This window comes from Gamsiella multidivaricata (assembly GCF_025024155.1).
Source record: "Gamsiella multidivaricata strain RSA 2152 chromosome Unknown BC939scaffold_119, whole genome shotgun sequence".
NCBI classification, from domain to species: domain Eukaryota; kingdom Fungi; phylum Mortierellomycota; class Mortierellomycetes; order Mortierellales; family Mortierellaceae; genus Gamsiella; species Gamsiella multidivaricata.
The window spans coordinates 51,947-72,401 of record NW_026251827.1 but is presented as its reverse complement, the minus strand read 5'-3'; the positions used below and the strand labels follow the sequence as shown (position 1 = coordinate 72,401).

General features: G+C 50.4%; 10 protein-coding genes across 10 annotated transcripts; 3 read left to right on the top strand and 7 right to left on the bottom strand.

Annotated features, from left to right (window-relative positions):
• Nucleotides 1–1,188: 1,188 nt before the first annotated feature.
• On the top strand, nucleotides 1,189–2,698 carry BC939DRAFT_533440 (major facilitator superfamily domain-containing protein; the record flags this gene model as incomplete). Its single annotated transcript, XM_051561698.1, has 2 exons — nucleotides 1,189–1,241; nucleotides 1,345–2,698. Exon 2 carries the CDS (start codon nucleotides 1,439–1,441, stop codon nucleotides 2,696–2,698), a length of 1,260 nt encoding a protein of 419 aa, XP_051406681.1. The 5' UTR covers nucleotides 1,189–1,241; nucleotides 1,345–1,438.
• BC939DRAFT_468584 (uncharacterized protein) lies at nucleotides 2,693–3,990 on the bottom strand. Its single transcript, XM_051557925.1, has 2 exons — nucleotides 3,772–3,990; nucleotides 2,693–3,656 (listed from the first exon to the last, which is right to left on the bottom strand). Exon 2 carries the CDS (start codon nucleotides 3,497–3,499, stop codon nucleotides 2,954–2,956), a length of 546 nt encoding a protein of 181 aa, XP_051406680.1. The 5' UTR covers nucleotides 3,500–3,656; nucleotides 3,772–3,990; the 3' UTR covers nucleotides 2,693–2,953.
• A 223-nt stretch (nucleotides 3,991–4,213) lies between these two features.
• On the top strand, nucleotides 4,214–5,660 carry BC939DRAFT_468581 (Polymerase/histidinol phosphatase-like protein). The gene is made up of 3 exons (XM_051557924.1): nucleotides 4,214–4,419; nucleotides 4,567–5,232; nucleotides 5,349–5,660. Exons 1-3 carry the CDS (start codon nucleotides 4,264–4,266, stop codon nucleotides 5,604–5,606), a joined length of 1,080 nt encoding a protein of 359 aa, XP_051406679.1. The 5' UTR covers nucleotides 4,214–4,263; the 3' UTR covers nucleotides 5,607–5,660.
• A 12-nt stretch (nucleotides 5,661–5,672) lies between these two features.
• BC939DRAFT_429657 (2-oxoacid dehydrogenases acyltransferase-domain-containing protein) lies at nucleotides 5,673–8,243 on the bottom strand. The gene is made up of 6 exons (XM_051553223.1): nucleotides 8,056–8,243; nucleotides 7,805–7,860; nucleotides 7,629–7,703; nucleotides 7,390–7,547; nucleotides 6,714–7,243; nucleotides 5,673–6,609 (listed from the first exon to the last, which is right to left on the bottom strand). The coding sequence occupies exons 2-6, from the start codon at nucleotides 7,847–7,849 to the stop codon at nucleotides 5,795–5,797; spliced, it is 1,623 nt and encodes a 540-aa protein (XP_051406678.1). The 5' UTR covers nucleotides 7,850–7,860; nucleotides 8,056–8,243; the 3' UTR covers nucleotides 5,673–5,794.
• Nucleotides 8,244–8,526: 283 nt separating this feature from the next.
• On the bottom strand, nucleotides 8,527–9,810 carry BC939DRAFT_403605 (putative ran GTPase activating protein 1; the record flags this gene model as incomplete). The annotated part of the gene is made up of 2 exons (XM_051552755.1): nucleotides 8,527–9,498; nucleotides 9,622–9,810. 2 exons carry the CDS (start codon nucleotides 9,808–9,810, stop codon nucleotides 8,527–8,529), a joined length of 1,161 nt encoding a protein of 386 aa, XP_051406677.1.
• A 2,528-nt stretch (nucleotides 9,811–12,338) lies between these two features.
• On the top strand, nucleotides 12,339–13,595 carry BC939DRAFT_403587 (kinase-like domain-containing protein; the record flags this gene model as incomplete). The annotated part of the gene is made up of 3 exons (XM_051552753.1): nucleotides 12,339–12,593; nucleotides 12,695–12,790; nucleotides 12,897–13,595. The coding sequence occupies 3 exons, from the start codon at nucleotides 12,339–12,341 to the stop codon at nucleotides 13,593–13,595; spliced, it is 1,050 nt and encodes a 349-aa protein (XP_051406676.1).
• A 317-nt stretch (nucleotides 13,596–13,912) lies between these two features.
• Nucleotides 13,913–15,269, bottom strand: BC939DRAFT_403582 (glycoside hydrolase superfamily; the record flags this gene model as incomplete). The annotated part of the gene is made up of 2 exons (XM_051552752.1): nucleotides 13,913–14,376; nucleotides 14,492–15,269. The coding sequence occupies 2 exons, from the start codon at nucleotides 15,267–15,269 to the stop codon at nucleotides 13,913–13,915; spliced, it is 1,242 nt and encodes a 413-aa protein (XP_051406675.1).
• A 958-nt stretch (nucleotides 15,270–16,227) lies between these two features.
• On the bottom strand, nucleotides 16,228–18,118 carry BC939DRAFT_508153 (CTP synthase; the record flags this gene model as incomplete). The annotated part of the gene is made up of 2 exons (XM_051560967.1): nucleotides 16,228–17,777; nucleotides 17,947–18,118. The coding sequence occupies 2 exons, from the start codon at nucleotides 18,116–18,118 to the stop codon at nucleotides 16,228–16,230; spliced, it is 1,722 nt and encodes a 573-aa protein (XP_051406674.1).
• Nucleotides 17,997–19,180, bottom strand: BC939DRAFT_468571 (acyl-CoA N-acyltransferase). Its single transcript, XM_051557923.1, has one exon. The coding sequence runs from the start codon at nucleotides 18,992–18,994 to the stop codon at nucleotides 18,476–18,478; it is 519 nt and encodes a 172-aa protein (XP_051406673.1). The 5' UTR covers nucleotides 18,995–19,180; the 3' UTR covers nucleotides 17,997–18,475.
• On the bottom strand, nucleotides 19,149–20,321 carry BC939DRAFT_468570 (uncharacterized protein). Its single transcript, XM_051557922.1, has one exon. It carries the CDS (start codon nucleotides 20,002–20,004, stop codon nucleotides 19,276–19,278), a length of 729 nt encoding a protein of 242 aa, XP_051406672.1. The 5' UTR covers nucleotides 20,005–20,321; the 3' UTR covers nucleotides 19,149–19,275.
• Between the last annotated feature and the right edge of the window lie 134 nt (nucleotides 20,322–20,455).

Genomic DNA, 20,455 nt, shown 5'->3' with positions numbered 1-20,455 from the left:
TATCGGATAAAAAATCAAGCACGCATCCTTAACTCGCTTTGGGTTGCACTGCTCAAAGAAGGAGCGTTTGGCAATTAAAGCTACGCGATCGTGCCGAAGCAAAAAATAAGATCGTACATGGCGAATACGAGAATTTTTGGTCGCGTTTAGATTGACCTGTGTATTACCGATTGAACTTGTCCTTTCTCACGTCTTGGCATGCGAATCCCTCGCATTCATTGAGGGTGAGCAGTGAGAGGCGAATGCATATTCGATGGCGGATACCAATGACTACCGGGAACCCATAAAGTGTGTCAGAATGCAAGTGAGTGAGGGTGGGGGCCAGGGTAGCACAGGGTGCGGGTAATTTCTTCAGCAATGCCGTTGTGATTTATCTTCGCACATAAAACTCTGTTCTGAATAGGGTCCAAGAGAGCTGCGCGTCTTCGGTCAGTCGCGCGCTGCATCTTTTCGTCCCCTTCAAAGAAATGAATATAAATCCTTTGTTCCCCACTCGCCACCAAAAAAGACGCGCTGTCCATTATTTACAACATCGATCTTTGATACCGGCAATTGACTCTTCACACATCCTAACGTCTGTACTCTCTATTCCGTCCTACTCACATTCACACTCACACCCATATCCACACTCACACTGACACTGCAATCAGACATGCCTTCAGGGACTGATAAGAGCCATCACGAGCACTCGACTAGTGTCAACATCTCTCCTACCACACCCACTACTACCTTTTCCTCCCCTTCCCTCCCCCTCTACAACAATCATAAACAAGGATCAGTCCCGCAATCCAACGACAAGACTGTCGAGCAGTAGCAGGAAGAAGACGACGCTGCTGTTGATGGATCATCCTCATCCGTGGGCGAGAGTGTTCCTGCTCCCGAGGCAGAGACTCCTGCCCATCTCTTCCACAAACCACCCACAAGGCAGTTTGTGCTGATCATGATCGCGTAAGTGCGCGTATGTTTTCTGCGGCAGCGACTTGTATCGTCTAATTCTTTTTTACATCACTTGCGCCTAAATGCGCTTATTGCAGTATTACCCAACACGTACTCAGCCGCGTTTATCGTCCTTTTGAACGCATTTTGTAGACTCTCCCTATGCGTTTTCCTGGCAAGTCTTGACCAGACCATCCTGTCCACATCCATTCCCGCCATCACCCGTGAATACAATTCCCTCAGTGATATATCCTGGTTGGGAACTGCCTACCTTATGACCTCGACTGCTTTCCAGCCGCTTTATGGTAGTGTACAGGGCAATAATCCCATTTATATTCATGTTTGCTGAGTGCGCTGGTTCTAACCGGATTTGTATATCTCAACCTCCAATGCTCAATCCAACAACAGGCAAGGTTTCGGACATCTTTGGTTGCAAGACAACAATGTTGTTTGCAAACTTCATATTCCTTTTCGGATCGCGATCTCCGGTTGGGCCAATTCGATGACGATGCTCATCATCGGTCGCGCTCTCTCTGGTGTCGGTGCTGGCGGTCTCATGTCCATGGTCTTCATCATTCTCTCGGACATGCTCGATATGCGCGAGCGTGGCAAATATCTCGGCTTTGTCGGTGGCATCTTCTCGTTTTCGTCCGTCATCGGTCCCCTCCTGGGCGGTACCTTCACAGACCATGTAACCTGGCGATGGTTATTCTGGATCAACCTGCCTATCGGTGCGATCTCGATCCTGTTTATTGTCATCAACCTCAACTTACCGACACCCAAGGGCTCCTTAAAGGAAAAGATCAAGCGGGTCGATTTATTGGGCTCGTTCTTGCTCCTGGTCGCCGTGACCTTGATTCTTTTACCCTTGAGCTGGGGCGGTAGCAAGTACGCGTGGGACTCGGGTATCATTATCGGTTTGCTCTGCGAGTGTTGCTGCGGCGATTATCTTTGTCTTGATCGAGTGGAAGATCCCGAACGAGCCCATTGTCCCAATCTATCTGTACAAGATTCTCAACCTCTGGGTGACTTATGGTTCATTGTCCTTCGGCGGTATGTCCTTCTTTGGCATTCTCTTCTATCTTCCCGTGTACTTCCAAGTCGTCAAGGGGAATCTGCGACCGTCGGTGGCCTGGAGACCGTCCCCTTCGTGGTTGGAATCTTGATTACATCCGTCTCCTCTGGCTTCTGGGTCCTAAAGAGGGGCACCTTTGCCTTTTTTCCTGCCATGGGCAACTTCTTATTCATCACCGGCTCTGCGCTGTGCATCCTCTTCGAACGAGACACAAAACGCGTCGTGACGATCTTCGTCCTCTTGGTCTGTGGCCTTGGCATGGGATTCACGATGCAGGCCTCAACCCTGGCGGTGCAATCGGCCGTGAAACTAAAGTACATGGCCACGGTGACGGCCTCGGTTCAGTTTGTGCGCTCGCTCGGCCAAGTCTTTGGTGTAGCCATTGTCGGGACGGTTTTCAACAACAAACTGGATGATTCGTTGCGGAGGGACTTCCCTGGCGATGAATCAATCATGCGGGTGACCCAGGAATACAGCTACATTTATTTGTACAGCCCTGAACAGCGAGAGATGATTTACAACAGCTTTGTGCGTGGATTGCATTACGCTTTCTATTGCTGTGTCGCGTTCTGTACGATGGCAATTATCATGAGCTGCTTCATCCAGCACAAGGAGCTCAAGACGAATACCAACCAGCAGAAGGGCTCCAAACCTGAGATGTCTGAGATGTCGGCTGAGATGGTTTGAGTCGTATTATAACTATCATTCATATAATTCACTATTGGATACCCCATTTTTTTTTCTTTTTTTTTTTAATCGTGAAGAGCAACCCCATTTGAATATATTTACAAAACGAATGACGAGTGTTGCTGTTGTTTGCTGCGCAAAGCTAATAGTCCTTGATGTATGGTGCACAGGGGTCGCGGGACAGGGGGAGACGACCAAGGTCTCTTAAATTGTCGAGTTCTGACCCTTCCCATGCTATCCCTCTCCTTATTCGCCTTAAGCCCCACGATCGCTGTCGACCCTATCGTCAGCCTTCTTGACCTTTTGCTTGATCTTTTCGGTCGTAGATCCATTTCCTCCGAGTCCCACGGTCTTCTTGACCGAATCAATTGACTCCTTCACAAATTCCGAAACCTTTTGCGCTCCAGTCTTGACCTCGTGTTTGACAGAGTCCTCCGCATATTCGACTCTGTTCTTGACCGTACCCGTGGTCTTGCCCAGTGCCGCACCGACCTCCTCTGCACGATGGGCCATCTTTTCGATCACCTTCTCTCCGTTCTTTACCATATTCTCCTCCGCTCTCCCACCAGAATCCTCGACCTCCTCGATCGTGTGCTTCAACTTCTGAGTCGTCTTTTCAAAGATGTTTCCGTTGGAGTCCTCTTTTTCAACGATGATCTCAATCGTTTCCTCCTGGAGCTCCCTGATGTTCGAGGGGCTAGGTTCGCGATCGGCCTTGACATCAGCCTCACTCTCCGTGGCCTTCTCGGGGCTCCATCCGGGCGCGCTCTTGATCACGTCCTTCTTGTTGTTGACTTGCATAAATGCATGGATGAGGTTCGTGAGAAAAAAAAAATGCAGTGGTGAATGGCATGTAAGACCATGATGTCACCACCTCAGAAAAGAAACCCCCGGTCGGACAAACCGTGTTCGGAAAGATTCTTCCAGACCGTGGCTGAACACCTTACCTTGGGTGGAGCTATAAGAGTATCAGTGATCAACGGAAGTAGCGTTTAAGAAGTGAAAGCTGACAAGAAATTTCATATTATTATCATACCAGCAATGTAGCAATTTCTACCGGAACGTTTACTTACTTTGAGAAAGAGCGGGTCCAATGAGAGAGGAGTGCTGCAGTGGGGGCAGCACTGTCCATCCGCACAAGGGCGAAGGAGCGACTAGCGGTTGTACGTAGAAGTGACATGTTGTAGAGCGTGGGATAGAATGCAAAATGTGGTAAAATGCGAGGAGTTGGTGGCGTTGAGGATAGACGAGTAGTGAGAGTTAAAGAAAGGTAGAGGAGAGAAAGATGGAGGAAGAAAGAAGGAGAGAGAGAGAGAGAGAGAGAGATAGAGAGAGGAAAGAAAAAAGCCCCCAGAAGAAACGGTTTCTTCTCAAACGCGGCAAACCGTTTGCGGTATAGCCAACATCCGTCTCTTCTGGAGTGCATGGGCCCAGTCATGGCTCGTCTTGAACGCGGCAACAGTCACTACGGGTGACTTGCCGCGACTATCTCGTCTTGATCCCTCACAGCTCCCTCATTCCTCATTCCTCTCTCCTCATTCTCCCTTCATCGCCGAGAATAAAGAATGTTTTCGTTCCACTCGCATTCAGGCCAGTTTTGTATGCACGCCAAGGGCACGCTCGAACAGGTCGTACAGTCCGCTATCGAACGACGCTTCACGACCTATGGCCTCTCCGAGCATATGCCTCGCTATAGTCCCGATCAGCTCTATCCGGAAGAGGTAAATAAATACCGCGCGGCAAGAGCAACTGTACTACGATTGATATCAGCATTTGCGCATCAATTGCTGTGTGTGTGTGTGTGTGTGCTAACTAATCTTTAACAATCCATCTGTTTCTCTCCATTTCAATCGCTATTCAATTGGTAGTCCCATCTGACAACCCAGGACCTCGAGAGAAAGTATGACCAATTCCTACAGGAAGCTATAAGACTCCAGCAAAAATACAGCGACAAGATCTGTCTCCTGATCGGTCTCGAGACCGAATACTTTGACTCCAAATCCATCGATCTTGTTCGCAACCTTCGACAGCCCAACCGTCAAAGCCGATTCTTGACTACAGAAACAGTGGAAGGAATATCGATCTTACCACAAGTCCAGTACATCGTGGGATCGCTGCACCATGTCCGTGGAGTACCATTGGATTTTTCACAGGAGTTGTATCTCAAGGCATTGGAGGATGTGGGCCAAGGATCATGGGAGAAATTATTTGAAATGTATTTTGATTCACAGTTTGAAATGCTTCAAGGGTTGGAACCAGAGGTCGTGGGACATTTGGATCTGGTGCGCATTTTTTTCAGTGCGATCAAGGGACACTATCACCATCACCATCACCATCAGGAGGATGGAAATGAGCAGGAACAGGAGCAGGAGGACCCCACAGTTTCGAGCCAGAACAGATTGACGGACAACCTGTGGAGGCTGGTGAAGCGGAACGTCGATTTCGTGATCGCGTATGGAGGCCTATTTGAACTCAACTCGCGTGCATGGAAGAAGGGCCTTGCCGATGCGTATCCACAACGTGACATTTTAGAGGTAAAGACAGCAAAGGTCATCGCGTGCCATTTTTTTTTTTTTTTTTTTTTTTGCCGGTCGGTCAGTTAGAATCTGATTCCTAACTACCGAGGCTTGCTCCACTTCTGTTGCCCTAGTACATCCTCTCGAAACAAGGAAGGGTGACCTTGTCGGATGACTCTCATGGGCCCGATGACGTCGGCATGTTTTACGACCCAGAGCTGAAGGGCTATCTCGAACAGATGAAGATCGAGCAGGTGTATTACCTTGCTCCTAATAGTAGTGAGCTGAATCGTCCTTACACCACCAATGCTTCAGCAGGGACCGGGTCTTTTCAGCATGTCCATGTCCGATCTATACCCCTGGCAGACTTGCATTTCTACGAGAAGCAGTAATAGACCATTCATCATCATCATTATAATAAACCAGAGAAAAAATATGTCAAGTGCATGTTCATCATCTTTGAAAACGTTTCTTTAATAGTGGTAATGACGCTCTAAAATATGTAATGCAGTTGTGCCGAACCCAAAGGAAATAACTAAAAAAGCAGATGACATCGCTCTAAAAACTCGCCGTCGTTTCTTTAACGAAGCATGCCACCGAGCAAGAAGGGGTTCTCAACAACCGTCTTCCAGGCCTCACTGAAGCGGGCTACGGTTGCACCATCAATGACACGGTGATCAGCGCTCCAGCTGATGTTGACGATCTGCTGGGCGACCACACGCTCGACCTTCTTTCCGTCCTCCTCAACCATCTTGAAGCGAGGCAGACGCTGCATCTTGCCGACGGCAGCAATAGCGACCTCAGACGTGACGACCACGGGGTTCAAGTACGTGCCTCCGATCATGCCGACATTCGACAGCGACAAGGTACCGTCCCTGAGATCCGCCATGGGAATGGCATTCTTCTTGCCGGCCTCCTGTAACCTGGCCAGCTCGGACGCGACTTCAAGGACAGACAAATTCTGGACGTTCTTGATATTGGGCACGATCAAGCCGTTGGGTGTGTCCATAGCCACACCGATGTTGTGGGACGCACGGTACTTGAGCTTGGCGGTCGAGGCATCGTCGCCATCGATGATGCAGGCATTCATAATTGGATATTGCTCGAGGGCGACGGAGAGGGCTTTGATGAAGATGGGCATGTACGAAACCTTCTTGAAGTTGTACTTCTCGGGCGACTTGGCGACGTAGGTGTTCAAGGCCGCGCGGAAGGCAGTGGCATTGTCGAGGATGATCTCGTCCGCGAATCCAAAGTGGGGAATCGACAGAGATTTGGTCATCTGCTTGAACATAGCCTTCTGAATCATGCTTAGGGGCTGGACCTTGTCCTCGCCGGCGGGAATGTGAGCCTTGGCAGGTGTAGTAGCAGTGGGTGTGCTGGCAGCCTTGGAAGTAGCTATTCGTAGCAATAGATCAAGGACAAAATTCATGTCAATTTCAGACCAAGAGTTATCAAGATATTCGGTAGCGAACCATTGGAGCCACCTTTCTTTCACCTACCAGTTGACTGTCGTCCGTTGGTAAGGTAAGCCATGACATCCTCTTTCATCACACGGCCGCCCTTTCCGGAGCCTTTGATCTGCGCAATATCAACATTGTTTTCCTTGGCAACACGGCGGACAGCGGGTGTGGCAAACGTGAGGATGTGCTCAGCTGTGGGGGTCTCGACTCTCTCTGCCTTTCCAGGAGCGCTGTCCGTCATGGCTGCAACCGCATTCATGTCCTGGATCACATGCGAATGGGCCCTCAAACCGTCCTCAGGTGCTGCGTGTCCTGGGGCCGAGTCAGACATAGCGTCAGGTCCAGCAGTGATGGGACCGTCAGCAGTAACCTCCTCTGCGGCAGCGATATCGGCGTCGCCAGTTTCGATCTCGACCAGGGGCTTTCCAACCTTGGCCATATCTCCGACCTGGTACTTGAGCGTGGCGATCGTTCCTGTGAAACGGGATGTGATCTCAACAGAGGCCTTGTCTGATTGAACCTCACACAGCCTGTCGAACTCCTCGACCTTGTCGCCAGCCTTGACGAACCTGTCGTGATGAGGAAGATTTGTACAATTGTTAGTTATAGTCTAGTGTACAACGCCAAACAAATAAAGCGAAAAAAAAGGAACGGTCCATTCCCATCGCAAAAACTAATGCTGAGAAATATAGATACAGCTACTCAAGGATCATACCATTGAATAACCTCACATTCTGTGATACCCTCTCCAATATCAGCCAGCATGAAGGGGACCTTGGCATTAGCAAGGGCAGAAGCATGGAATCTGTGAACGTGGTTGATACCAAAAACAGGCTGCTGACGGATGACCTTGGAACACAGGGCGGCGGTGGTCTACAGTAGCATGATCAAGAAGTGTGAATAATGAGAAATAATGTGTTGTGAAAAAAAAAAAAAAAATGCTCCGTGGGGTACCTTGGTGCTAATGGAATACTTTAATCTTTGACCGGAAACCATACGGGCCGAAGAGATGCGTGTAGACTGACCAATCTGCACCAATTGAAGCAGCCAAGAGTGTTTTTTTCTGTTAATCAACCATTATGATGCCTAGAAACACGGATCACAAAAAAGACATCAAAAAAGATCCTTACTCTGGTCCTGAGGACATTCATCGAAGAGCGAGAAGCAGCAAACATGGCTATATGAACTTTAGATGGAGATAAAAGAAATTGTGTTACTGAAAATGCTTACTTTCTCACGGTCAAGGCAGGAATTTAAAGACAAAGCATCAGCAGCTAAGTCAGGTCTGTCCAACCCTGTGTTTCGATGGCATGTCACCATTAGGGTAGTTGTCTGATGAGGATGGGATTCAAAAACAGATCGCAGTTGAAGTGCTTCTTACTTTGTTTGGATGGAATCAACTGGGACGAGAATCAACGGCAACTGAGGATGAGGAGAGAGGGTAGATGCAAGCGAACGGGATGTCCAAACGACTGAGATGAAAGAGGAGGGAAAAAGGGGTGGAGGGGAGAGGAACAGAAGAGAGCGTAAGAGAGAAGGAAAGAAGGAGCTGAGGAGAAGTAAGGTGAGAAAAAAAAGTGGGGAAACAAGGCGAGGGATGCCAGAAATTCTCACGATCGCCATTGGAAATAATGAAAGGTGACGTGATTGTATCAAGGTTTCTTTATTTCCAGTAGTATCCCACGGGTGCAGCAGGTGTAAGGAGTCTTTATTATGGCAGGAAGGCGGCGAAGGGGCGGAAAAAAAGAGGGTTTCTAGTGATGGCAGCTATGTAAAAGTGAGAGATATGAAGTACCCAGAAGGGACGAAGACTTGGTACGAGATCTAGCGGACGAGCTCACGGTATGAGGGTCTATACCTCCAACTTGGCAGCGAGCCTAGCCAGCTCATCGTCAACTTTCTTTCCCTCCTCCTTCTCTTCTTCGCCCTCCTCTTCCTTTTCTTCCTCTTCTTCCTCTTCTTCACCTGAGTCAGGCTCCTCCATGTCATCCAAATCACCCAAAGCATCCTCGTGGCCGTGTCGAGAGAGTGCATCGCGGATAGCGTCAATAGCGGCGCTATCCTCCTCAACCTGGTTACCGTTTAGTTCCAGCTTGGTCAAGTTGGAGAGATGTGCAGAAATGACGCTGGCCAACTCCAAGACAGCGTTTTCCCTCATCTCGGCATAAGTAAAATCGATCGACTCCAGCTTGGGATTATGTCCCTGAGCGAGAGCATGCGACAGCAAAATGGCGCCCCTGTTGGAGAGCAAGCATTCGCCAAAATTGAGACGCCTCAATTCCTTCCAGGCGGGAAGAGCAGCCGCAAAGGCACGGCATCCACGCTTGGTAAAGGTGTTGTCCTGCAAATCCAAGATCTCGAGTCCAGGGCACTTGGTCAACCCGGCAGCCAGAGCTTCGATACCCTCCATGCGAATTCCGTTTTGGGGCATGGCGACATGGGTGAGTGTTCCATGAGCAGCAAAAGCCTTGGCCAGATCAGGGCTTGAGCCGTTCTCGAGACGGTTGCGTCCAGCAATGACGACGCGCAACGACGACTTTTTGCCCTCGGCGACGTTCTTATGGTGTGCGGTCATCAAAGCCTCGGCAAGGACCTTGCCTCCAGTGACACCCAATCCATTGTTGTTGAGCTTCAAGATCTGCAAGTTTCTATTGGTGGTGAGGAATTCGACCAAGGGATGGACGCCGGCTGCTCCGAAAGCATTGTCGCTCAAATTGAGTTCCACGAGGTGCTTCTTGTCCTTCAAGGCATCGCCAAAGGCGACCAGGCAGTCGGGAATCTCTGAGCGAAGACGACCAGTAAAAATGTCTGAGAATTGGGCGAGCTGTTCGAGAGATAAAAGGAATAGATGAAGATAGTGTTAGTTTAATCTCTTTATTGTATATGCATACAGCGCTGCACCATATAGCCATATAGGGCACAGCGTCGTCCGTGATTGGCTGAGTACCTTCAACAAAGGTTTTTTAGCAAGGGCAGCAGCAAGGGCACGGCAGGCCTCGACGCCGAAGGTGTTTCCACTGAGGATGACATTTTCAAGTTCGTCCATGCCTTCGATAGTGGCGATGAACTCCTGGACATCCGCAGCACTATCGAGCTTGAGGCCTCGGCCTTCGATGGTGAATGTGGTCTTAGACATGACTATAATCTATTGGGCGGCAGGAGAAGAAAGAGCGCTGTCAGGGGTTTCCTTCTAGAACCAACCGCAGACAGGCTGAAGTTGCTCGATGCGGATGTCTTACAGTGCCGGGTGGCAGTGATGAGGATGGAGTTGGATGATTGGACGGGTTGGGTCGATGGGCTAAAGAGTAAGATGAAAGAAAAGAAAAAAGAAGGGCCTCTGTGGCTGAGCGGGATAAGAAATGTTTATTTGAGCTCAGAACACTCTCTTTGTTTCCAGGCACACCACTCCCGCGCACTCTCCTCTGTCTCCTCTGTCCTTCCGCTGCTCGCACACATCATTTCAACACTGCTGCCTTCCACTCCTTTGCGATTGCTTCTATACCCTTCCCCCCTTCAAGTAATCCACTCCTCCAGCATCACCAGTATCATCGCCTATACATCATCACTATCATCACCATCAGCCTCTTACACTCTCCTCCTCGCCTCATCGAGAAACCAACTTCCTTCTCGTGTTCAGATTCATTGTTCATCTTGTTCAGCCGGATTCAACAACGCGACCTATCCTTACCCTACCCTACCCCAACAAACGACGCATCACGGCTTCCAGATTAACACGCTGCATCTCTATCCCCTCAAGCATCCACCAAACACTCCGTCTCTCAAGCCATGACGGACCTTGAGACCCGGGAAAAGGTGTGCTCCTTTTGGCTGACTCTGCCGCGTTTTGTTGGTGAGCACTTTTCAAACGAACGACAAAAGCCTAATATCTCCTCTATCTCCATCTATAGAAACGGAACCTCCCACCGCCAAAGCTGCGGCCCATCAAGGTCGAGCAACTAAAGGAAAAAGAGGCGTATCTTGCGGATTACTTTGGCGAAGCGAGTGTGCCCTTTGCAACTACTACAATACGACCGCCAAAACGACCAGTTTATCTGAAACCAAAGAGTAAAGGCACCAACGCAAGCATTGCTAATACCGCGACCAACATTAATAACGATGTACCGCCTGAAAACGACCACGTCAACCAGGAGAATCAACCCGCAGTCATATTGGAACAGGGGCCACGATCGTCTGTCGTCCTAGAGCAACCTTCAACTAAGGAGACCCATAAACCATCGCCTCTCTCGACAGACCCGACCAACAGTGCCGCGGTAACTGATACGACGCCTTTACAGAGACTTCGATCCTCCTCGAGGCTAGCCCAGCAAGATTCCCTCCACAGATTGCGCAGGTTATCTGTATCCGATCAAGAAAAGCCTGGCCTCGAGGAGGCATCCGCCTCTCCAGCTGAAGTCAGGGTATGATGGACATCTAGTTTTTCCTCAACGCTATTCACCTATGCAGAGTGCTATTGACATTGGTATCTAATAACTGATCATTGTTGGTAGCCGTTGTTCGTCGTGCCGCAACCAAAGTTCAAGAGCCCTCCAGGAAAAGAAAACCATCTACCATGGACACCAGGAACCTCACGCACCCTCCCACTTTCCAGCACAAAACTTACGCCACGAAAGTCACTCAATTGGGGTCTCCCTCAGAGGGAGGTTATTGTTCAACCAGATGAATCGGAGGAGTCAAAGACGGAAGCGAACAACGGCGGTGACAATCCGAATGGAGCAGATGTGCGGATGGATAGGGAGCGACAGGAATCAAGGGTATCCTTGGCGACGGATTCGTCAATACAACAGGACCCGTTGACGCACGATGCCTCCACAGGGTTGACGCGAGGGCGTCAAGGAAGTAACCGCGACTACGACGACTCCGCATCAGTGAGTAAGAAGCCGAAATATGACAATGAGGCCTCACAACTCGCTCGATCGCATTCGGATGGCAAAGGGTCTAGCGCGCGCACTACACCGACGTCTTCGGCATCTCCGCCCTCTACTACTCCAGACCATTCTCCAGACCATTCTTCAGGACTGTCGAAGGAATCGAGCGCAGAGCCTGTTGCGTCGAGAGCGCACAGTATACCAATCTCTGCTGAATCTTCAAAAGAGCCGACAGCTACGAACAGATCGCCTCGAATTCAAAACACGAAAACTATCTTGGAGAGTAGGGCCGCAGTGGAATCATCAGTGCCGTCCAGATCGCCTCTAATTTCGAGGTCATTACAGCCTTCTTCAGCGCCGCATCAGTCCAATGGATTAACACCGACATCAGTACCAATACCCGGGCCATTACCGATACTGAAACTAGCTCCTTCAGATGGAATTGCGGCGATTGCTCAAAGTTTGGCTGTAGGGTCTGCAAAGGCGCCACCAATGCCGCGACCATTTTCTGGGCAACAGGATCCTCTCCTTCGACATGGTGACGGGGGATCCTTAAAGCAAGCTGGTGGTCCTTTTACGTCTGGAGCTGGTCTTCCACAGGATTCAGCAGGGACCAGTACATCACCCGCTATGCTTTCGCCTCCAATGGGGCCTGTCCGCGGAGATTTGGGTGGCCGGCAGGTCATGATAGTAAGCCGGCCTTTTTTTTTTTTTTTCAGCTATGCCTGTTAGCGACTTTGATCTGATCCATTTACGTGTTTCATTCAATGTATTTAACATGCTACAGATAAACAAAAGACCCTATACCAGGCTGGCGCAAGTGGGCAAAGGAGGCAGCTCGAAAGTATACAAGGTGCTTGCTTCGAATTCCAGGATTTTTGCGCTTAAGAAGGTGTCGTTTGAAAAAGCCGACCAAGCGACAATCAGCGGCTACGTAAACGAGATCAGATTGTTGCAGCGACTGACGGGCAATTCAAGGATTGTTCGCTTGTGGGATGCTGAGATCGATAACACCAAAGGATCCTTGAGTTTGGTATGTTAAAGACTGTGGAGGTGTTGAATTTACATAATCATGGACTTTTTTGGATCAGGATATTAAGACGCGGTCCTTTATGTCTCCATATTCTCTTGTAGCTGATGGAGTACGGCGAAATCGACCTCGCGCACATGCTATTCAACCAGAGGGAGCAGGAGTTCGATATCCACTTTATTGGACTTTACTGGCGACAGGTAAACTGCCGCGGGCTGTCCATACTACAGGAATACTGCGGTCTTGTCTCTAAATATCATAAGAAAGCCATCGTCATTTACGCTTGTTACGTTCGAATCTCTTTAGATGCTGGAAGCAGTGCAAGTGATCCACGATGAAAAGATTGTGCACTCGGACTTGAAGCCCGCCAACTTTCTCCTTGTGGAGGGATCCCTAAAGCTCATCGACTTTGGGATCGCCAATGCCATCGCAAACGACACAACCAATATTCAACGAGAAGGACACCTGGGGACTGCCAACTACATGGCACCAGAGGCCATTGCATCTAACCCAACAGGAGGGGGATGTCGCAAGCTGGGCAGGGCATCAGACGTATGGTCACTGGGATGCATCCTCTACCAGATGGTGTATGGCAAGACACCGTTCTCGGATATTGTGAATGTGTTTCAGAAAATGAGCGTGATCGCAAACCCAGACCATCAGATCGAATTCCCAAGAACAACACCTTCGCCTTTACAGCCCAAGCAACAGCCAGGAATGACAGCAGCAGGAACGGGTGATGCTGGCACACTGAGGAACCCAACGAAGATGGGAGGGACTATGAATCAGTCGACTCTCACGGGGACAGTAGAAACAGGCGCAGGAACACCATCAGGGACCAAGACATATAATAATGAAGTGGCAGCATCAGACACGCGTGGAACAGCTGTGGTGGACCCGCAATTGATCCGGATTATGAAAGGCTGCCTAGCGCGCCAGGCGAAGGATCGTATGACGATACCAGCGTTGCTAGAGGATTCGTTTTTGCACCCCAACAGACGGTAGTCTTCGCGTATTATTTAATATCGTGTAGCAAAAATAAATGTTGTATAACAGTTGGAAATTGCGGAGCCAAAAATATGGGGGTAGATAATATACATGTCGAAGATTGAAGATCGAAGGTGGAACGGCATTAGTCCTTTTTGACCCCCTCCGCATACGGAGTGATTGGGTGACCGACAGCAGCACATCCTCCTGGGCGGTTGTTGGCATCCGCTGGGATCCATCTGGAACCAAACCCAGAATGTTGTAGATAAACCAATCGGTCAGCTCTATGTCATTGTCAATCAAGCGAACATAGCCGGCGGCAAAAAACCAAAAACTTACCCCTGATCGACACCGTCAAAGTAGGACCACAAAGGATTGGTCTCAGTTTTGAAGTTCCAGTAGAACCATCCGAGACCCTGCTCAAAGGCATCCATCTGGGTCTGAGTGAACTCGGACAGGAACTGGCGGTATTCGGGTGTATAGGTGCCGATGCGGTTCTGAGCATCACAGGAGCAGTAGCCATCGGTATCGTTGTTCTTGGAGCGCTGGCAGGCGGCCTCCCCGGGTTTGCCGTTTTCGTTCATGAAGGTGCCATCCCAGCGATAGCCGGCACCGATGCCGTTGAGGTAGGTGGCACAGTCATTGGTCGCGGACGAGAACTCGCCGACGAGGGTGGGACCGAACTTGAGGACGGAGCGCTGCATATCCTGGGACCAGACCTCGCAAGGGAACTTTACCTGCTCCGGGCGCGACATGCTGATCAGGTTCTGGTCGAAAATCAGGTATTGGTGGGCATCTGCTCGATATGAGCTCATAAAAGAAGTGATGAGTAGCTGGCTAGAAACTCTCTCCCCCTCCGCCACGCACACATGGTAAACGATGGATATCAACATCGAGAGCAATGGCCTTCTTACCAAGAGCAAGACGATCGGCTCCATGCATGAAGCCCTCCCATTGGTTCAGTCCCAAGAACCCATCATGGAGCACCGCCCAAGGCCCCTTTCCCGCGCCGGTAATATCCCTCATCTCCGCAAACGCATCCTTGTACCACTGCTTGATCCTATCCCTGTCCAACATAAAGATCGCAGGCTCGTTCAAGACCCCAAACAATGGCGACACATGATCCATGCCCGGCCCCTGCAACAACCTCAGTAACTTCTTCATATACTCAATCGTCCTCTGTCCATTCTTCTCCCCCTCAGCCGTTCCATCCAACCACCCAATCTTCCCCATCTTCCCCGAATGATTCCACCCGTTCTGAGAACCCGGTGCGGCATGCAGCTCCACCATCACTCGGATCCCATACTGCGCGGCCCACCTGAGCCCCTGCAACAGATAATCCAACGCCAGGTCCGGTACATAGGGCTCATCCTTCTCTAGGTCCCCCAGGGCCCAGAACCCGAGTGGGATCCTTACATGGTTCAATCCCAGATCCCGGATCCGCTTAAACGTGTTCTCGGTCACCCATGTCGAATAATGCCTCTCCAACAGCTCGCGCGCCTGTTCCGGTCCCAAAAGCTTCGTCAACGAATACTCTTCCGTCACATTCTGCTTAATGTACGGATTAAACAACGAGGGCGTAATAAACGGCTCCAGTACCAACCATCCTCCGAGGTTCAGTCCCCGGATCGGTTCCGTGCCATACTTGAACGGCTGATCTAAGGGAGGCGTGAGCTTATTACAACAGATCATGCTCGAGATCTGGACGGACGACGTCTCTGTAAAACGATCGAGGCTACCTTTGTGTCCGCCACTCTTGTCCAGTCCACCATGTAAAGAATCCCTGCCGTGGTCCCATGGCCGCTCGATAAAGAGTGCGACTAACGCACCGGTTGCCGCCAAAGTCAGAAATACGGATCCTGCGAGGATCGTCTTTAGATGACGCGATACAAATGAACGGGGTTGGTAGTTGGCGTTGCTCTGTCCGACGACTGTGCTAGTTTCGGTTCTATTGAGGTCCACAGGTTTGTTGAGAAACGCGGGCTCTGGATGCTGTTGTTGCTGATGATGATAATGTTGTTGCTGTGGCTGGTATGTCCCCATTTCTGGGGCCTGGACTATTTCTTGTTGCTGCATAACGCGCACGCCTGCGTGTGTGTACGTGTGTAGATGTGATTTCGACTGGACGTGGGGGCAAATGGAATAACGATAAAAAGGGATTCGTCAGGGTCGATGGATATGGACCAAGAGTGGAAAAGAGAAAAAATGGTAGACCAGAGGGTGAAGGGTTATTATACCAGTGTAAGGTAGCACTGTCGAAAGCATCGAGGAAGGCGACATGTGGGCCATGGTCTGATTTGCAACGGTGTGGGCTGGAACGCGTACTGTTTCAGGCCTATTCTCGTGGCATAATTTAAGATTTTCATTATTGATGAGGCTGAGCACTCACGCGTTTGTTTGCATCGGTCATTTCTGTTCGGGGAGACAGTGAGTGGTGGTGTATTTGGGTTTTATATTGATGCATTAGTATATGGAGTTGTGGTGATGGATATGATATACAGATGGGTAACGAAGAAAGAGAGAGAGGAGAAAGAAAAGATAAGTTACTAACGACGATGTATATGAGAGACTCGATATATAAGCTAGCTACAATCTACTACCATGGCGAGCAAATATAAAAATATATATCTACTTCGTGGATGCTTTTCATTTACATGGCCGAGATGTGCTTCTGAAGCTCACCGGTGGCAGCCAAGATGAGTCCAACAAAGGGAGGCGAGGGCTTCAGCGGACGCGTCAGCAATTCAGGGTGATACTGCACTCCAACAAAATATGGATGATCAGCCAGCTCAACAATCTCCATGCGCTGACCCGTCTCGTCCTTGCCGACAAACTGAAGACCCTTGGCCTCGAACCTTTCAATGAGCTCGGGGTTGACCTCATAACGATGGCGGTGACGCTCCAAGACAGTCGATCCACCGCCGTACAGCTTGCGGATAACTGAGTTCTCAGTGCCGGACTGAAACTCGGTGGGGCGAAGACCCAGGCGCATGGTGCCTCCGAGGTGAGTCTTGCTGATCTCTGGCATATACACAACCACGGGTGTGGTCGTGTTCTCATCCAGCTCAATCGAGTTGGCCCCGGGCATGCCGCAGATATTGCGAGCGAATTCAATGACGGCAATCTGAAGACCCAAGCAGATACCAAGGTAAGGGATCTTCTGCTCACGGGCCCACTTGGCGGCGGCAACCTTGCCCTCAGTTCCACGACGACCGAACCCTCCAGTGACGAGGATACCCTGGGCGGCGCAAAGGTCCGTCCACGCGTTGTGGTACTTGACAGGGTTGGAGGTACGGGTCTCGGGCTCAAGATCGGTACCTTCGATCCACTTGATAACCAACTTTTTGCGGAGAGCCAAGGTAGCGTGCTCCAGGGCCTTGACAACCGAGGCGTAGGAGTCCTGAAGGTTCGTGTACTTGCCAACTAGGGCGATTGTGACGACGTCCGAATCGTGGAGACGCTCCTGAGAGGATGTCAAATCGTTCCACTTCTTCCACATCTCATCTCCCTTTACCTTCAGGGCAGGTGAGATCGTGACAGTCTGGTCGATGTTCAGACGTTTCCAGAGGAAATCGACCAGGCCCTGATCCCTCAAGAGCTCAGGGACATGATAGACAGAGTTGCAATCACGGACGGCAAGGACCTGGTTGGGCTGGACGTGACAAAACATGGAGATCTTGGCCCGGATACCCTCGTCAAGACCAGTCTTCTCGCAACGGCAGGCAATCAGATCGGGGGTAAGACCCAGTCCACGGAGATCACGGATCGAGGCCTGGGTGGGCTTGGTCTTTTGTTCACCCACAGATCCAATGGTAGGGACCAAGGAGACGTGGATCAGGGCAAAGTTCTCGTGGCCGACACGGAATTGAAACTGACGCATGGCCTCGACAAAGGGGGCGGACTCGATGTCACCGACAGTGCCTCCGAGTTCAATAATGCAGACATCGGGCTCCTCGCCAGAGTCATCGACAGGGATGGTGGCAACACGCTCAACCCAGTCCTGAATGGCATCGGTGATGTGGGGAACCACCTGGACAGTCTTGCCAAGGTAATCGCCCTTGCGCTCGCGCTCAATGACATCGCGATAGATCTTGCCAGTCGTGATGTTGTTGGCCCTAGTCAGGGTCACATCGAGGTAACGCTCATAGTTGCCAAGATCGAGGTCCACCTCACCACCATCGTTCAAAACAAATACCTCGCCTGACAGGACCCAAAAAAAAAAAAAAAAAAAAAAAAAAATATTAGGGCCTCCGCCACTGTAAATATTTTTTTTTTTATTCCCTCACTGTTTGAAAAGCATTCGTGGCGGCAGAATTATGCAGCCTGCTGCAACCAGCAATCAGTCAAGAAAACAAATGCTGGTATTTACCGTGATCCAGGGGAGACAAGGTTCCGGCATCAATGTTCAAGTAAGGGTCAATCTTGATCGAGGTGACCTTGAGACCCATGGTCTTGAGCAGGAGACCAGTGGAGGATGCAATGATGCCCTTGCCGATGCCTGAGATGACACCTCCGGAGACGAGAACGTACTTCTTGACCATTGTTGATAAGGTGGAAGAGTGACAAAAGGAGACAAAGGCAGCAAGGAACAAGGGAGTTGTTTTGAAGGCAACGATTTATTGTAGTGAGAATGAAAGAGGCCCGAAAGGGAATGTTCGTCTCATCCAGACGAGGGTCCCTTTTATACTGCAGAGCTGCAAGGTGACTTCGTCGTCAATTTTTTTTTTGTGCTTCGCAGTGAAAACAATGGAGACTCCTCCCACGCTGTGATTGGTCAATTGCTCGTCCGTAGCCGTGAGTTGCCACCAAAATGGCGCCCCTGGCACTTGCACATAACATTCCGCGGCAGGTAAACCCTAATGGGGGATGTGCCTGGGTATCCTTACGCGATACGCTCCTCAAAGTTCGTACTCATAGTGTATGTTCTCCTCCCCCGCCTCCACGACCTGGAACCCCATGGCCCTGTAGATCTGCACCGCACTCGTCCAAAGCGTCTCTGTCTCGACTAAGATTCGATCGAACCCTTGCTCCTTTGCCGCATTGATAAGATGCTGGATGATCTTCTTGGCATATCCCTTGCCTCGGTGGTCCTTGGCCACGGATAGGCGCATCATCCTGCAGAGTTTGTGTCCTGTCAGTTGCTCGGTCCTCGACGCTTGCTCAGAGCACCAGGTCCCATAAATGTCCTCCGCTGGCAAGGGGAGCAGGATCCCACAACCGATGATCCCGTGTTCAGAGTCCTCGAGCACTACGACGGTGGCGCGATGGTGTTCGACATAGTAGCTGTGAATGTCGAGAATGTCTTGATTGTATGAGGGGTCGAATGCAGGGCCCCAACGCTCAGCTAGGCCCTCGAGCACCAAGCTGCGGACCACCTCTTGATCCCTTTTTTCGAAATTGCGAATCGTCGCCGACATTTGCTTTTCTTGTGAATGAGGACTGGCCTGTGTTCAATCAACAGGAAATGTGTGTGCCGTTTTATTCAACTAATCCGCAGTACACCCTTTTGTCAGCGTGATTCATTAGAATATGTGTGTCTGTGTGTTTTTTTTTACTGGTATGTGAAGTGAATGTGAATGTGAATGTGAATGTGAATGTGAATGTGTATGTGCGAATATGCTATAGACACGCTAGCCTGGGAAGACCTACAACATCGCCTACCAAAAAAAAGAAAACACCCCTGCCCACTTTGTTGTGGCTAATTAAGAGCCGAGAAGCAAACGCAGCATAAACAGAAACACGGACAGAACTCGGCTATGTCCCTCAGAAACGAACAGCACTCGCCCTGCTTTGGGTCCTCTTCACCATAACCTGACCTCTTATTAGGATTGAACTGCCCTGCAGATCGATACAACATCTCTTCGTCCTGACGACTCGACCGACCAGTCCCTCCAGGGCCCCAGACCGACGCATCTCCAGCTGCATATCCGTGTCCTATCCGGTCGTCCGTGCCCATGGGTCCCATCTGATCGGGCGCCTGAGTCTCCTGGTGAATCTCTTGGTAATACTGAGGCGGTGCCATTGCGGGGGGTGGTCGTGCGATGTATGGCGGAAGAGGAGACATGGGCGCCTGGGAGTAGTCCAATGAAGGTGATGTGGGGGCTTGCATGGGCGAAGTGGGTTGGTAGCCGCCCGTCCTGGGATCGTCGTGCCTGTAAGATGGAGACGCTGACTGTTGTTGCTGTTGCGCCATGGAATGGCGTAAGGGATCTTGAGGCTCTTGCTGGGCTGGAAATCGGTGATCGTCCGGCGGGGCTCGGTTGTTGTTGTAGCCTCCTGATGCCCTGTTGGTATCATCAGGGTTATAAGCACCATATGACCAGGGGCTATCGTGAACGGCGGTGGATGCTCTTGTTGATCGGGGCGAGAGTGGTGCCTGTGATACTGGTACTGTGACTGTACGCGGTTGTGTGGATTCGGTCGACATATTTTTTTCTGGTAGATAGAGACGCTGCAGCTGATAGGTATAAATGCGAGTAGATAATCGATTTGCGGCAGATGCGTTCGTGAGATGGCAGGAGGAGTAAAGGCGAGGAAAGAGTCAACAGAGGAGAGAAGAAGGGAAAAAGAAGGGTAGATGGGTCAAGGTTCTAGGGTTGGGTTGTGTATTTTCGGGGTTTGATGAGGGCGTGGAGCGACAGCACAGGGTGCGGGACGACAAATGGCTATTTTTGCAGCCCAAATCTTTGTGTAATAGTCTAGCCTGGTAATTTTTTTTGTGATGGATATAACGAGGGACAAGCGAATGCACAAAGTCAGAAGAAGATGAGCAAAGAAAGCCTGATTTAAACATTCCTTGGAGTAGTTTCGTCCAAGACCGAGGAGAAGGCCCATGCCAGGGGACCGGGGGGAGGCGAGTCCGCTGTTGGGACCTCTTT